The 14,869-nt window shown below is 40.7% G+C and overlaps 1 protein-coding gene across 1 annotated transcript in view; it reads right to left on the bottom strand.

Moving 5' to 3' along the window:
- Positions 1-14,869, bottom strand: part of CHD5 (chromodomain helicase DNA binding protein 5) — a 1,012,157-nt gene that overhangs the window by 493,852 nt on the left and 503,436 nt on the right. The window contains exons 10-11 of the mRNA XM_078640953.1: positions 12,488-12,691; positions 10,504-10,715 (exon numbers count right to left, since the gene is read on the bottom strand). Coding sequence (XP_078497079.1) covers positions 10,504-10,715; positions 12,488-12,691 — 416 coding nt within the window. The remainder of the gene's footprint in view (positions 1-10,503; positions 10,716-12,487; positions 12,692-14,869) is intronic.

Below are 14,869 nucleotides of genomic sequence, written 5' to 3'. Positions count from 1 at the left end.
TTTTGCATTTCTAAAAAATGTGAATGCATTTAAGGAATCGCATTTGTGCGATTCCTTAAATGCAATGCATCAATTTTTTTAAAAATGCGAATTATGAAATTGGAAGTGCAAATTAACACGAGGTTGACCCTCGTGTTAATTTGCGAAAATCTTTCAAAAATGAAAAAAATGAATTTTTTAAACTGTCATGTTACAGACACACATGTCCTTAGGACATGTGTGTGTGAAACATGCACTTTCAAATACATTTCATGGGTGCAGGGGGGGGGTCCTTTGGACCCCCCCCTGCACCCGTGGAATGCATCAACAAATTGAGAATTCTTAAATGCCTTCCCATTGACTCCTATGGGCCTTTCGGCCCAAAGGAATCAATGGGAATTGCGAAAATGCACTTTGGAATTCGCTATTTATTTGAGATTCGGTAAAAATTGCGATTTTTACCGATTCTCAAATAAATAGTGAAAAAAATGATGCATAGCATTTTGCAATTCTTAATTTGCGATTCGGTAATTTTCGCAAATTAAGAATTGCAAAACCTATGAATGATGCATGTGCCCTTTAGGGCCATATGTATCAACATACCCTTTAGCGATTTCTTAATAGCGATTTTTAAGGAATCGCTATTTAGAAATCGCAAAATGGTATCTGTGTAGAAATTCGCAATTTTTTGCGATTTCAAAAAAATTCCTTCATTGCGATTAGCAAATTGCTAATCGCAATTAAGGAATAATTTCCCATTCATTCCTATGGGCCAGGAGGCCCATAGGAATGAATGTGAAATTATTCTCAATTTGCGATTCACAATTTGCTAATCGCAAATTGAGAATAATTTCAAGGGTGCACTTTGAGAAATGCTGAAATGGGCATTTTTCAAGGAAATTGCAACTTACCACTAACTAGAAGTTGGTGGTAATTTGCGATTCCTTAAGGGCATTTTGAAAATTATTTTTGCTTCATACATTGCATTAAGGAATCTCAAATTTGCGATTCCTTAAATGCAATTGCAAAATAAGGAATGGCAAATTTTGCGATTCCTCATTTTGCACCCAAATCCTAACATAGATACCATTTTGCGAAAATGGGTTTGCAAACGCCGAAATTCTGCAAATTTCGGCGTTTGCGAACCCATTTGGCCGTGATACATATGGCCCTTAGCTTATGCTGGAGGAATGGCGAAGTGATTTTATTTTACTGGCAATGTGATTGATGGTTGTGACTTCCATTTGTACATGCAAACACACCCCAGCATGTTGGCATAACTACTTTTCAAAGTACAGAATATTGAATTTCACTACTTGTGAACAGTTTCTACTGATTCCTCTTGTAGGGTGTGCATAGTCAGATATTTTGCTGCATATGTGCAGTGGAAAAGAGAAAAAAAAAACTACTGGCTCATTAACTCAATAAAAGAAATAGACAACAGCTGAAACCAATAGACACCATTAGACAACACTGCCAGTTCAGGTGTCATCTGGAACATTCTCTCCTGCAGTTCAATTGGTTTCAAGAATACCTGCCGTGGCACCTCGACGCATTAGTAACACTTAGCTCCGATTTACATAAGTATATTCAGATCTTGTCATTAATGCCACCTTCAGCAACTATCCAGTACTGGCATGAGAGCCGATTTGTCCGAGTTGTTACTGCCCAATTCTTATAGTAAGCTGCAAATCTACACTCTCAAAAGTTGGACCTTACTTACGTCCGGTTTACATATTGTAAATTCACTAAAGTCCCCGATGCTCACCTGGAAACTTGCATCTGTGTAAATTGTGCATGCATATTCATGAAAAATATTTAAGAAATCTATTGCGAAGAAGCTACTTTTTACCTAAACACGCGCAACTAAAAACCTTTTTTTGATTTTCCCATGCAGATAATATTTTCCTTTTCCAGATACACCAACCAATTTTGCGGCATTTCATTCCCTTACTCCCCTGATTTTACTCCTTTTCTTGACAGGAGTACAATTTTGAACTTTTCCGGGAAGGGAGAGGTCTGACAGGAATGTGTACACGAGTACGTTTACCAGTGTACACTAATTCACAGGGCATTCCAGTCCTCGACCTCCCACTCCTCAACCACTCTCCACCGAAGAGAGTGGATTTACTCACACAAATAATTCACTGTGAGTAAATCCGTTAATGAGTGCAAAACCAACTTTTGTGAATTTCACAAAGTGTTTTTCCGCCCATAAAAATGGCCTATTGCATGCATTCGCAATGGTTAAGCAAATAGCTTTGCGAATCACACACTTAAATGGTACATCTATATAAATGCGTAACCCAGAAAGGACCCTGCAGCCCCTGCGCCTCAAGGAGGGGGGGGGGGGGGAACGCTTCAAGGCCCGATACCTTCAGGGGGCCCGCTGTTCAGCTGAAGGCGAATGAGTATCTAAACTATGAGATATGTGAGACTCAGCTGTGATTATGAGGCGCACATGAGCCCCAAGTTCTGAGTCAGTGGTCTTGGTCTTAAAAAAGCCCTTACGAACCACTGTGCTGCATAGTCACAGGACATGCGCTACTTTGGAAACATTATTAATATCTCTACTAAACACTATTACATATTCCCCACTCCTGCATGTCAAGCCATTTCTTCAATTGCCCTGAAAATATTGCTTATTTCCCAAGACCAGCATATAGGGGTCATGGGTACTCAAACAGCACGTTGCTATGGAAACGATTGTGACAGAGATTTATTAGAATGCTTAACCAAATGATTCACAGGACACCTCACCGACAAATATATCATTTCCTCACTTGCTCTGGCAGCCTCTGCATATTAATCATGACTTTTACACTAGGGCTGCGGTGGAGGGGCTTTTTTATTTTGAGTACTGTAAAAAGCACACGTAAATATACAACACAGACATATACATGCATATTCTCCTCGTTACATCCTCAGTTCATCTAGCCTACTGCATTCTGTGTGACAGGAATGCATTACAAGCCAGTGCTCAAGTGACACGTTTTTGTGGTTATATTGTTAGTTGCGCAAATAATCAAACACCCTGGAACATGCACACATAAGGAATATTTGTAGAAGGATTATTTTACTTATACCTTTCTGTGAACAAAGCTCATTTTTTTAACACAAAAAGGACAGACAGGTGACCAATTTTCCATCTGCGTGCTTTTTTAATCTCACATATGTTCCCTAGGGCTCGTAATGTTCCTGAAAAGCCAGAAATAATTAAGTGTTTCCTGGAGCGTGCAGCAAATTTAGTGGGCTCGGCAGGACGGGTAATCCATTGCGCTTTCATTACATCGTGGCGATCCCGGGAAACATGCATGCCATAATGCATTGCAATCGTATTTTACAAAAAAAAGCAAGCAAATACTGTACCTCTCATGGCACATTGCCTGAGGATGTTGCCTGATTTGATGGCAAGATAGGAGGCTAGCACTATGCATAACCTTTTATTTACCACTTCTGATTAGCACTTAAAAGCTTCAAATAGAACAACATGAAGTCATAGAACAATAGACCATCAACTGAGTACATAAATCCCCAGCGTTCCAATCTCATCCTCTTTTGCTTGCTACGTCCTGCCTCTTTACAATAGCTTTAAAGCCAGCTTTAAAGGCCTGAGCCGAAGGCGAGGGCCTTTAACAAGGGAGCGGGACTTTAATATCCGGTATAGCCCAGCTACGAAGGGCTACAGGGCTATTAGAACATTCTGCCATTAGAGAGTAGAATGTTCTAACAGAAAGGCCTTTGTAAAACAAAATTAGATTGTTGCTTTGCAGGCTTTCACCGGCCCGTAGAAGCTCAGAGCACTCCATTGTATTCAATGGAGTGCTCCACATTCCATTGTTCTAATATCAATTAACAAACTACATGATAGGAGTACAGACTCAGGAGATTAATTGTTGGCCAATGTTGAACTCTATTACACATATTTATATTAATCCCATCTAATTTTGTTTCATTGTTTTCACCTTGTTCTTGTTTGTTTATAAATTCCTCTCTAGAACTGCACTATTCTGAGTTCCGGGGCATAAAATCGGAGCTAACATTTACGTGCTGGAATTAGTGGCCCTTTTTTCCGCATTACTGAGTCTTAATTCCGGACTGATTTACTCCCTGGATTTCTTCTTCCTTTGAGTAGGCAGAATTGCTTTCTGGAAACAGATGAGGAGGCACTGGGAGCACGTCCCCCCTTTTATTTGTAATTAACCTATGGTATCCCCTTCAGGGATATCGCTTCTCCCACCTGAGCATCAGCCCAGAAATTGCACTGGAATTGGGGCGGTGGGATGCAGATATATTCAAATTGAAATTTTCTAAGTTTTATTAAAACACATTGTATATATGTAAACAATTATATGTGCCTTTGGTGGAACCGCAAGATAAACATCAGATATAAAAAGAATATGCAACTCCCAATAAAGTACTGTTAAAGCAGGACCTGTTCCACTAAGTGGAGGACCTTGTAGATAAGAGAGCATATGCAAAAGATGGGACTAAGGAGGATGAGTAGGGCATGAACAATTAAATTAAATCCTGAGGATAAAGGGGCATATGTACAAAAGCATTTTTGCGGTCGGAAATGGCCCAATACAAAGAATCACGCCTTTACTGAATGCAAAAATGATCTTACATGCATACAGAGCACAAACTGCAATTCGGAAACGTTACTGAATTGTAATTTGTGTTTAGCAATTCAGTATTTGGAAGTGGCATATTTAGGGTGTCTCTAGGAAAAGACAGTTCTCTTTCATACTACCCTTCAGAAATTTTCCTTTTTTCCTAGCTTTTTGCTCAGTAAGAAGCCCTTTGTTCTCCTTTTTGTCCTCCAATCTATAATAAATAGTATTCCGTTTGCCTGTTTAGAGAGTATATTAATGTTGGGGCAATGTGAACTGAAAAGAGAACTTGCATGTTAGAGAACTATTAGTAGCAGCACTTTGAAGGCCCATTTATGGGTGCCTCATTATTATGAGAAGTTGAGTTCTAAATCCTACGCCCTTTCCGAGGGTTTTCTCCAGGGCCTTCCAGGTTGTGATGCTACCAACCACACCTGGGGCCTTATTTATGAAGACCTTGCACTGCTGGTGCGTCACTTTTTCTCATTTTAAAATTGACGCACTGGCGGCGCAAGGCCTTCATAAATAAGGCCCCTGCTCTTTTGTGAACGACTGAGGATTTTTTTGAGCTCTGGTAACTTGCTTGCCTAAAAAGAAAGACAATTTTCCCTTTACAGACTGCAATGAATACATTACGGCCTGTAGGTTCACTGCTATGGGGCTTGCCTGTGTTTTGTTCTTTCCTCTGCTTAACCCAACCTGTTTCTACATATGCAATTCTTTAGATGTACAGGTAGGGGTGTTCAAAGAAGTGAGAATCTATGGATAAGGTGATACAAAGCTGGTGCAGAAGTGCTGTTCATCACCAGAGTGTATCAAGTAGCGAGACTTGTTGATGTATAAAATTTAAGGCAGTGGACATCAGTACTATATAAATGAAAGGTTTATTTGGGGTTAAGAATGTGCCTGGGAGGTGGACGACTGCCAGAAGGCTGCTGACTGGGTACTTTCTGGCATTGTCTGACCTCCAGAAGTGACCAAATGCCATCTCTCTACTCTACACTGAAGGCTTTAAAACCTCTGACAATAGAGCTGTGTGGGCATGCTCTGTTAGTGGCCCTCAGGGTTTGGAAAGGTAGCAGATCAGTGGGTGTCAGGTGGGCAGAGAATTGGGGTCAGGACAGACCGACTATCAACACATATTCTCAGAGTGCCACATTTTTTAAAGGGGTAGAGCAGCAAGCAATGCCGTTCACACTACCAAAAGTTCACACATTCACAGCCTTTTGTGCAACGTCTCCCAATGGTACTCTATTTTACATTAACTATCTTAAGCAAAAAATAAGAAAACTATAAGTGCCCAAAACGTTATTGCAAGAAAGTGCCTATTTTTGGCATGATCACCCCCATTTTATAAACTGATGCTCTTGTATTTTAGACTTGGTGCACAGGGCTTAACTCATCAGGCCCAGTGCAGGTGCTCTGAGCCCTACAAATGTAAAAAAGTGCAATACTCCTAATTGGCACATTTAACTAGCCTATATGTCCCTAGTATTTGGTACAAAGTTTACACAAGGCCTGTAAGTTAAATGTCATTAGTGGAGTGCATTTGGTGCCACTGAAATTACAATGCAAAAAATCACTGTTGGTCAGGCACCAGTACCTGGATGTACAGGTTTAAACTGCAAACTCGGCTTGTCAAAATAAACCATTTTAACATGCCTAAATCCTCCTTTTAAATATTAATGAGTCATCCCTGAGAAGACCTTAAATGCTAGTAAGACAAGAAGCATGATATTTAAAATCAGGCCACATAAAGGATTAATGTTAAAAAGTTCCTTACTGTGACAATGCTCTAAATGCTATTTTCACTGTAGCAGGGTTAGCTGTTAAATAGGAAAGCATTGGGATATGTTATTAAAGTTAATAAAGTTACATCCGCCTAGGAACCAGCAAAAAAGTTAATTCTTGGACTTTTTAAAATATTTATAACAAACCCAACTTATTGGCAATGTTGGATTTGTACTAAATATTCAACAAAGGTACTTTAAAAGTCTCACCTGACCTGCCTAAAGCCTCTGGAAGCCCATTTGCCCGAGCTTCCAAATGTCACCCAGGAGCTGAATGAAGTGTGAATTGGCTCCTAGAGCTGAGACAAAAACTTTGGTTGCACTGAAAGTTTAACTTTCCTTGACAGGATGGCATAAGGACTCTTTCCAGGACCTTGGGTGTCTTCAAATGATGCCTACATTGTCAATGCCAGATCTATCTTACACCTGGGTCTGCCTCCATTTAGTCTTCCTAGCTATCCAGGGTCCAATCCAAGTGGTAAAGGAGCTGCTCCAAGAACCAGTTTTGAATGACTACAGGGGAAGGGCTGCTCATTTTCCTGGCCACACATCTGGAGTGGGCATGGGAGCTCTGCATAGGAGAAGAAATGTTCAGTAGAGAGTGGTTCTCTGGGGTTGTTTGCAAGAACTGTAGCAAACGTGATTAGGGTTACCTCTGGAGACATTTTCTCTTTTGGTTAGGGCGGGCCGGGAGTGACCATGACCTCCACCTACAAGAAAGTGCTAGGCATAAATGTGGTACCCCCGGGTACCCTCCTCAGAACACTGCTTGAACTGGGTAAGATGGAAGAAGGACTGCACCTTCAGTTGAAACCTGTGAGAAGAACCCTAAGGGCTGGACTGGTGCCACATTTACACAAGGCAAAGAATTGGACTTCAAGGTCAGCTGGCTGACTTCCTCTTAAGCTATAGGGACACAAAAGCTCCAAGAAGCCCACTTTCTTGAAAGACCCCAGCTGACCAATTTCAACCAGACGTGCCCTGGAACCTGTGAGTGGCTGCTATTAGAGTGAGTCCTGACCCCGAAGCGCTGTTCCTGAGGGTTTGGAACCCTTGTGGCAGGTGTCAGAATGTAATTCTCCTGCCTAATTGCAAAACGTTGGGACTCTGAAACTTTCAACAAACATTTTGCTTGGAGAACCGTTGAGGGCCTTGGACCAACCTGCCAGCTGATCTGCTGAGGGTGCATTAAGAGTGGGCTTAACTTCGCTTTAGCTCCCTCCACATTTCTCCCTCAACGTCAGAATCCGTTGACAACTGAGGCCGCTTCGGGTCCATTCGGCAGCGCCCTCAATGCTTTCTATGACGAGGACTTGAGTGATGCCAAATGCCTCCAGGGTGTGGAATCTTGAACCTCTCTTGCCAGAGCTTTTCCCTCCTAAATCAGTGGTTCCACTGAGGCTCTATTTACGTCATATTCACTTCTCTCTGACCAGGCTCACTGCCTGCTTTCTCAGAAAGCCGTTGACGTCAAAGTGGTAACTTTTTTACCAAAATGAACCTGCTCCGGGCTGCACTTCATCGCAGTTTTTAAAAATCATATCTCTGGTTCCCCTTGTTGGATTTGAGTTATGTTGGTGTCAATTTGTTTACTACAAAATGCTCTATTTGTATAAGTTGGAGTGGGATTTTTCTTATTTTGTGTTTTCAACTTTTTAACTGCTTTGATACTTCTACATACTTTACAAAAAGCTGTAATTAGTTAAAAGTCAGGCTGTTCAGCTGGTCTACTGCAGCCTTGACAGTGCCACATTAAGCCGCTAATGAAAAAGCTTCACTGTCTTCCAGTAGCTCAGAGAACCGTTTTTAAAACAGCCTGTTCCTCTCTTACCAGGAATTATCACTGACACACATATCAGGGAATCCCCAATGCATTCCTATGAGAGGGCAGCCTCACAGCAGTGAGAAACCAAAATGGTTGTTTGTTACTACCAGGGCATGTCACCCAATTGAGGTACATGTTCTACCTTTTACCTACAATGCACCCTACCCATAGGGCTAGCTTGGGCCTACCTTAGGGGTGACTGACATGCAGTAAAAGGGGGGTCACAGACATGGCACTCACTTTATGTGCCACGTCACAGCGCATTAAACTGCGTGCACAGGCCCTGAAATGGCAGAGGCCTGAGACAGGTTTGAAAGGCTACTTTGGTGGGTGAAGCACGCAGCGCTGCAAACCCACCAGTAGCATTTAATTTAATGGGTTTAATGGCCCTGGGTATCTGGGATACCACTTTACAAGGGACCGACAGGTAAATTAAATATGCCAAGCAGGTGTAGACCAATCTTACCATGTTTGACCATAGAGAGCACACACACTTTACTTTGGACAGCAGTGCTAAAGTGCCCAGAGTCCTAAAACACCAACACCATGTCAGAAAAAATACTAGGAGGTAGGCAAAAAGTTCAGGGATGACCCTGCAAAAAGGGCCAAGTCCAACAATAGTTAAGGCCTTGTAGATTCTAGCATCACCGCTGTCCCACTTTTTCCCACTATATCCTAGTGCTTATACAGACCATTTCCCCACCAACATCCAGCACTATATAGTATCTACTCTTGCCATTCCTCTGCTTCTCCCATGTCTTTTCCCACTAACTACATCTTATATGGCCCCAATAGTCCTTGGGGCGGCTCTGTGGTGGAGGAAGCTAGCTATATACATCAGATTGCCTTTTGCAGTATGCCATGTCTGTGTTCCATTCCTCCAGTGTCGGGGCAGGGCCTCTAGCCCATGTCATTGTCACTCTGCCCTTAACTAGTAATAATCCAATAGCTACCAGCCTCCGAGTCGTCTTGTCTATTTCCTTGTCATAACCTAGCAGAGCTAGCATTACATCATCTTCCAGTGTATGTATTGCCTTCCCATAGCTGTCCAAAAGGACTATCGCTGGGTCAGTATGAATCTGTATACCCAGAAAAAGCACTGATTCCATTGTCCATTTCAGGGGAAACCCTAGAATTGTTGGTGTCATAGAGGGGTTAAGCATAAAAAAATTGATTTGTCCCAATCAACACTGAGACCTGAGAGTCCCCCGAATCCCACCACTTCCCCAAGTAAAGGAGAGAGATTCCTCTCCGGTTCGCAAATATATGGCAGCGTATCATACGTATGTCCTTGTGTAACATAACTGGTGCTCATGTAAAGCGCTCCAATACCTTTGGATCGATTTCGCGCTATATAAATGTGCAAAAAAAATATATACAATTGTAGCCATGAAAGCGTAACCCCCTATGCGCATGGTATTCTAGAAGAGCACATGCCAGTGGCTCCGCCACCAGTGCATTCAGCAATGGCGATAATGAGCAACCTTGTTGGGTACCTCTTGTAATCGTAATTGTGGGCATAATGACATTGCCAACACAAATATGGGCCACTGGTGCAGTGTACAGTATTAGTCGTTCAAATACCTCTCCCACTCCAGAGCACCACCTGCATAAACTCCCAGCTGTGTCTTCTTGAAGGATCCAAAGAGGAGTTAAAAGGGATCTTAAATGCTCTCTGCTTGTACGTGAATGAAAAGATACATTTTTTAAATATAAATGGAGGTGTGTCTTTGTGTGTTACAAATGTTACTGGTACTGATATTTCTATGTTAAAAACATTGCGAAGGAGCAACAGTGCACTGTAGATAATATTCAAGACAGATAGTGATCAATTAAATATTATTGACTGGTCAACCAAAAAAACAATAAATCCATATGCAATAACTCTATCAATAAAACAATGAATTCACAACACAACCATATACCAAAACTCCCCACAAACCACCAACCCCATTGACTAATCACCCTGTCAGTAAGCAAGTCAACCAATGAACCAGTTGACAGACAATTAACTACCAATCAACTAACCAGCTAGCCAGCCAGTCCATTAACCAAGTCTCAGAACAAGCATCCAACAGGTTGATTCACTCATAAACCCACTGATCAGATAATCACTGGATATATTGACACCTTGAATAATCAATTAACCAAAAAATAGCCAGGTAACCAAATTATTTTTCAACCAATCAATCAATCTGTTAACCTATCCACAATATTGTCCAAACATCAACCACAGTTGTGTGCACCATTGCTAAGGTCTCATGTAGGATGCTGCTTTTCTGTATTGTCTTCTTACCTGTGGTTCATTATCCTGTGAATCATCATCCACTCAGGTTTAATGCCATAACGATAGTATTGCTCCTCCATCTTTGCATACTCTGGGTCTTTGCTTTTCCGCTTTTCACATTTGATCTCTTCATCACCTGATCCATAGTCAAATGGTGGGGGGTCATCCATGTCATTCTTTCTTTGGTAGTTTCGAAACATTACTGTGTGGTACAGCTCCAGCTAAACAGAAAAGGCAACGTTTAAAAAGTAATGCAAATCGGACCACCAACAGCATTGTTTAATTCCATTTTAACATGACATGCAAGAGTGAACAGTTTAGAATAAATGTATTTTCCAGAGGGGTTCTTTCTTAGACTACAATGCCAAGAAACGTTCTTTTATCCTCTGATATACATTGTCTAGATTTAAATGAAGAGTCTCACGTTTAGGGAAAAAATTGTGGCTGCATGTGATGTATTTTTGTCGGTGGAGCTGCTGGATGTTGAACTTCTATTATGCGATCTGGGGGCATATGTATCATGCCCTTTTCCTGTTCGCAAACGGAAAAGGCCTTTTGGATGTATCATCCCAAAAGGTCATTGCAAATTAGAGAATCGCTAAATTTGCGATTCTCTATTTTACGATTGTATTTATTGCGAATCCTTAAATGCGATGTAGAAAGCACCTAAGTTGTGCGAATTTGGCACAAGCAATCGCAAATTACCACCAACTGACAGTTGGTGGTAATTTGCGAATTCTTTGAAAAAAGCACTTCTTTGCTTTTTTCAAAGTGCCTTCTGTCACACATACATGACCCTTTTGGCACACATACATGCCCTTACAGCATGTATGTGCGCCACATGTGCACACATGTTCATTTCAGGGGTGCGTCAGGGTGTCCTTATGACACCCTTGCACCCTTGAAATTGCATTCACTATTTGCGAGTACCTAATGGGTACTCGCAAATTGCAACTGTCTTCCCATTCACTCCTGTGGGCCTCTAGGCCCATAGGAATGAACGGGAAGCCATTCCTTAATTGCGACTCGCAATTTGTGAGTCACAATTAAGGAATACCAAGGAATCACAAAATATTAGCAACTTTTTTATTACATCACGTTTTGCGATTCTCAAAAAATCGCTATTTAAGAATTGCAAATACAGTATTTGATACATATGCCCCCTGGTTCTTTCTTTTCCGGTGTCAGTTTGAACCATCTAGTCATTCTTTTCGAATGAACTCTAAACTGACATTTGCTGATCACCTGTGTAGGTGTCTATTTTTCTTTATCTGCAAATGCTATTGAGGCTGCACACATTTTTATTTGCCCACGTTTAGAGGGTGTGTTTGCTGCCTTACATCTATGTGTTTGCAAAGTTATATGCACACGCTACACTGGAATTGACAAGGAAACTCCACCTAGAGCAGAATAAGGCCAAATGATGGTTAGGAGGTGTCAGGGGCTTCAAGGATATTACTTTTATCTTCTATCATCTGCAGTAGATTTACTTGTGTACTCAGTCGACTATGGTGTCTCTACTGTAGTTCAAAAGTACTGACAGATCCCCCGTATCATACCTCATCCTGCTTGTTTTAAAGTATCTGCCCCATTCTATGCTTTTTGTTTCTTTTCAGATGTGTCCCTTCCCTAGTGCCCGCACCACACTATGGGGCCGGATGTCCCACCCCCGCTTCTTCCATCTGCCATTTTGTAACATTGCATGCCTGCACCTGCTGCAGTGAATATTGTTGTGTTGAGGTGCTGATGGGGTGGTCTCCAGCAAATAAAAAGAAGTAGTCTAACGGCTGCATTCTGAGCAAAATAATGAACGATCAGATTCTAGGTATGCAATTAGATTTTGTTATATATGTGCCTTTTAAGGTATTTCAACTAAATAGCCTTTTATATATTTAAACAGTTTTGAACATGAACTTATAGCATTATTAGAGTACATATTTTTTTATGCACAAAATGTTGCTAGCTATACATCGGTAGGTAAAAGCAAACATACCTGTAGCTCTTTGACCCATGAACTGTGCCAGTATGACAAACCGGCCCATTTAACAAAAAATTCCCTCTCCGGGATGCCCTCCAGGGGCTTGGGAGGAGGTCCAATGGGTTCAATTTCAGGAGGAGGCAAAGATGAAAATGGTATAGAAGGCTGCCTCCAGGTCCAATGTAGGATTCGCTGGACTTTTCCTTTTAAGGGTGGGCACTAGTGATAGAAAAGTAACAACACAACAAAGTCTCAGACAACTCAATTCAACAGAAGGTGCATTTTTAGGAAAATGCGCATCATTTTTGACAACTGTTTGAATGAACCTTTTCATATCCCTACAGTTTCTTGAAATAGTCAGTTGCACTCTCACCTGACATCACTCAATGTCCTTTACAGTTGTTTACAATGAAATATGACTATGTCAATTTTCATCTTTGTTAATGTGGACAATAACTGTGAGTAATCTGCTGACACCTGTTTCAGTCTTTATTGACGATCAAACAACACTGCTTAATCAATTTCAGTTTTACAGCCCCTTTGATATTTTTGAGTGCTGTCTTGGGAGTGCGTAATCAACCACTTCCAATCAAAAGACATTTCACCGAATTTCAAAGGGAAGGTTGCTTCTGGTATGATGGGGACCAAATGTGATTATGTACAAAAATGAAAAAAGACAATTTTACAAAGGTACACTTCTAATGACCAGTAATGACTTAGAGGTGAGAGCCAGGATATAACCTAGAGATACTGTCAACAGTGACTGAGCCTAAAATATAAAAATGCATAATTGAAATTTGCATGTACCAAATTTTACAGGGTTCACATTGAAGTGTTTGTTACCACCAGTGAAAGTTTAGAATGTTGTCATGTCTGTGTTGCCAACCACTTCCTTCAAAGATCTTTTCATCAACTTTCTAGGGGCTGGTTGGTATGTGCCATACACCTGGTGGTATTGATACGAAAGTTGAGTATGAAGCAGCAATACAACCAATCTGGACCAAAAGTAAATTTTTTCTTATGTATTGATAAGTAATGACTGTAACGCACGTTAGACAACAACACATTGACATTGCCCATGACTGAAATAAATTATAAAATGTGAATCTGACATTACCAGAATTTGCAGGGGTTACAATGAAGTAACAATAATTGTGATACTTTTGAGTACTCTCCTGTGATAGTTCTTCTGCCCATTAGCACAACGTGGATTGGCAAAGCCAATGCATCTCATCCTTTGTCTAGTGCTGTTTAGCATTGGCCAGAAGCAAGAAAATGCTCACTGATGAAACAGCACTAGCAAAAAAAGATAAAAAGTTTGGTGAAGTGTATGCAAGCATGAGTAATCACACAGGCACACATACATATGCGTCATGATGCTACAGTCACCCAGCCCGTGACATATGTAGCTTACTTGACTACCTGAATGTGAGCAGTAAAAGACTATGGGTCATCCAGTCAAAAGGATGATAAAGAAGTAATCCTCCAGGGTATGAACAAACATAAAAAGAGGAATGGCCAGCAACTAAGATGCAAACAAATGAGATTGACAAGAAAGCCAACCAAAGAAAAGCAGTGGGCAAATCAAAGCTCACTGGGAAGTAGTGATACTGGTTCAGCAACAGACAGCTAAAGCTGTCTTTAGGCGATGACTAAAAATGTATTTTCATACAGCCTATTTTATCTCAATAATGTTTTTTGTATATCTTTGCCTGTCTGATACACCAAGTTGAAAATGGCTATTGAACCACATGAACAATGCTCACTATGGAATAATATTTTGTAGTGGAGTGTAGTTTAAAAGATTTTTGTCCGCACACTTTGTGAAGTTTTTCTTTCAAACTTGACAAGCTTCCTAAAATTATCAAAGATTTTACAAAACATCTTGGAAAAAAATAAGCCAAATTAAATTAGTGGTTAGAAAGGTAGACGAAACACCTTTTAGCTGTAAATTCTATAGCAAAAATAGTAACAATTGTTTCACAAAATTATTTTTTCCCAAAAATGTTACAAAGAGGCAAAGTTTTCCAAATTTCTCAAAATTCACAAATATTGCATTCTCAGGTCGTTTTTGTAGCCATAGGTACAGGCTCAGAACAGAAGATATATAACGTTAAAGTTATGATATAAACAATGGATGTAAGTATGCATAGGGCCTACTTATTTTGGATGGAAATGCAGTTGACATGAACATTTTCTATCAATGTTTTTCAGAATGATTTTCTCCCCTTTTGAATACCCCTTTATGCCGTGACCAATGGCATTTTTGATTACTTGAATCACTTCTTCCTTAGAAACCATAGCAGAATATGCGTTTAGGCTGGTTTACATTTCTCATTCTTATCATTATCATCTATTTCACAGACAATTAGCACTGACATCCTAATTTGTGGATCC

The sequence above is a fragment of the Lissotriton helveticus genome, chromosome 5_1 (assembly GCF_964261635.1).
Source record: "Lissotriton helveticus chromosome 5_1, aLisHel1.1, whole genome shotgun sequence".
Taxonomy (NCBI): domain Eukaryota; kingdom Metazoa; phylum Chordata; class Amphibia; order Caudata; family Salamandridae; genus Lissotriton; species Lissotriton helveticus.
Note: the sequence above shows the minus strand (reverse complement) of the source record. Positions and strands in the feature narration are given on the sequence as shown.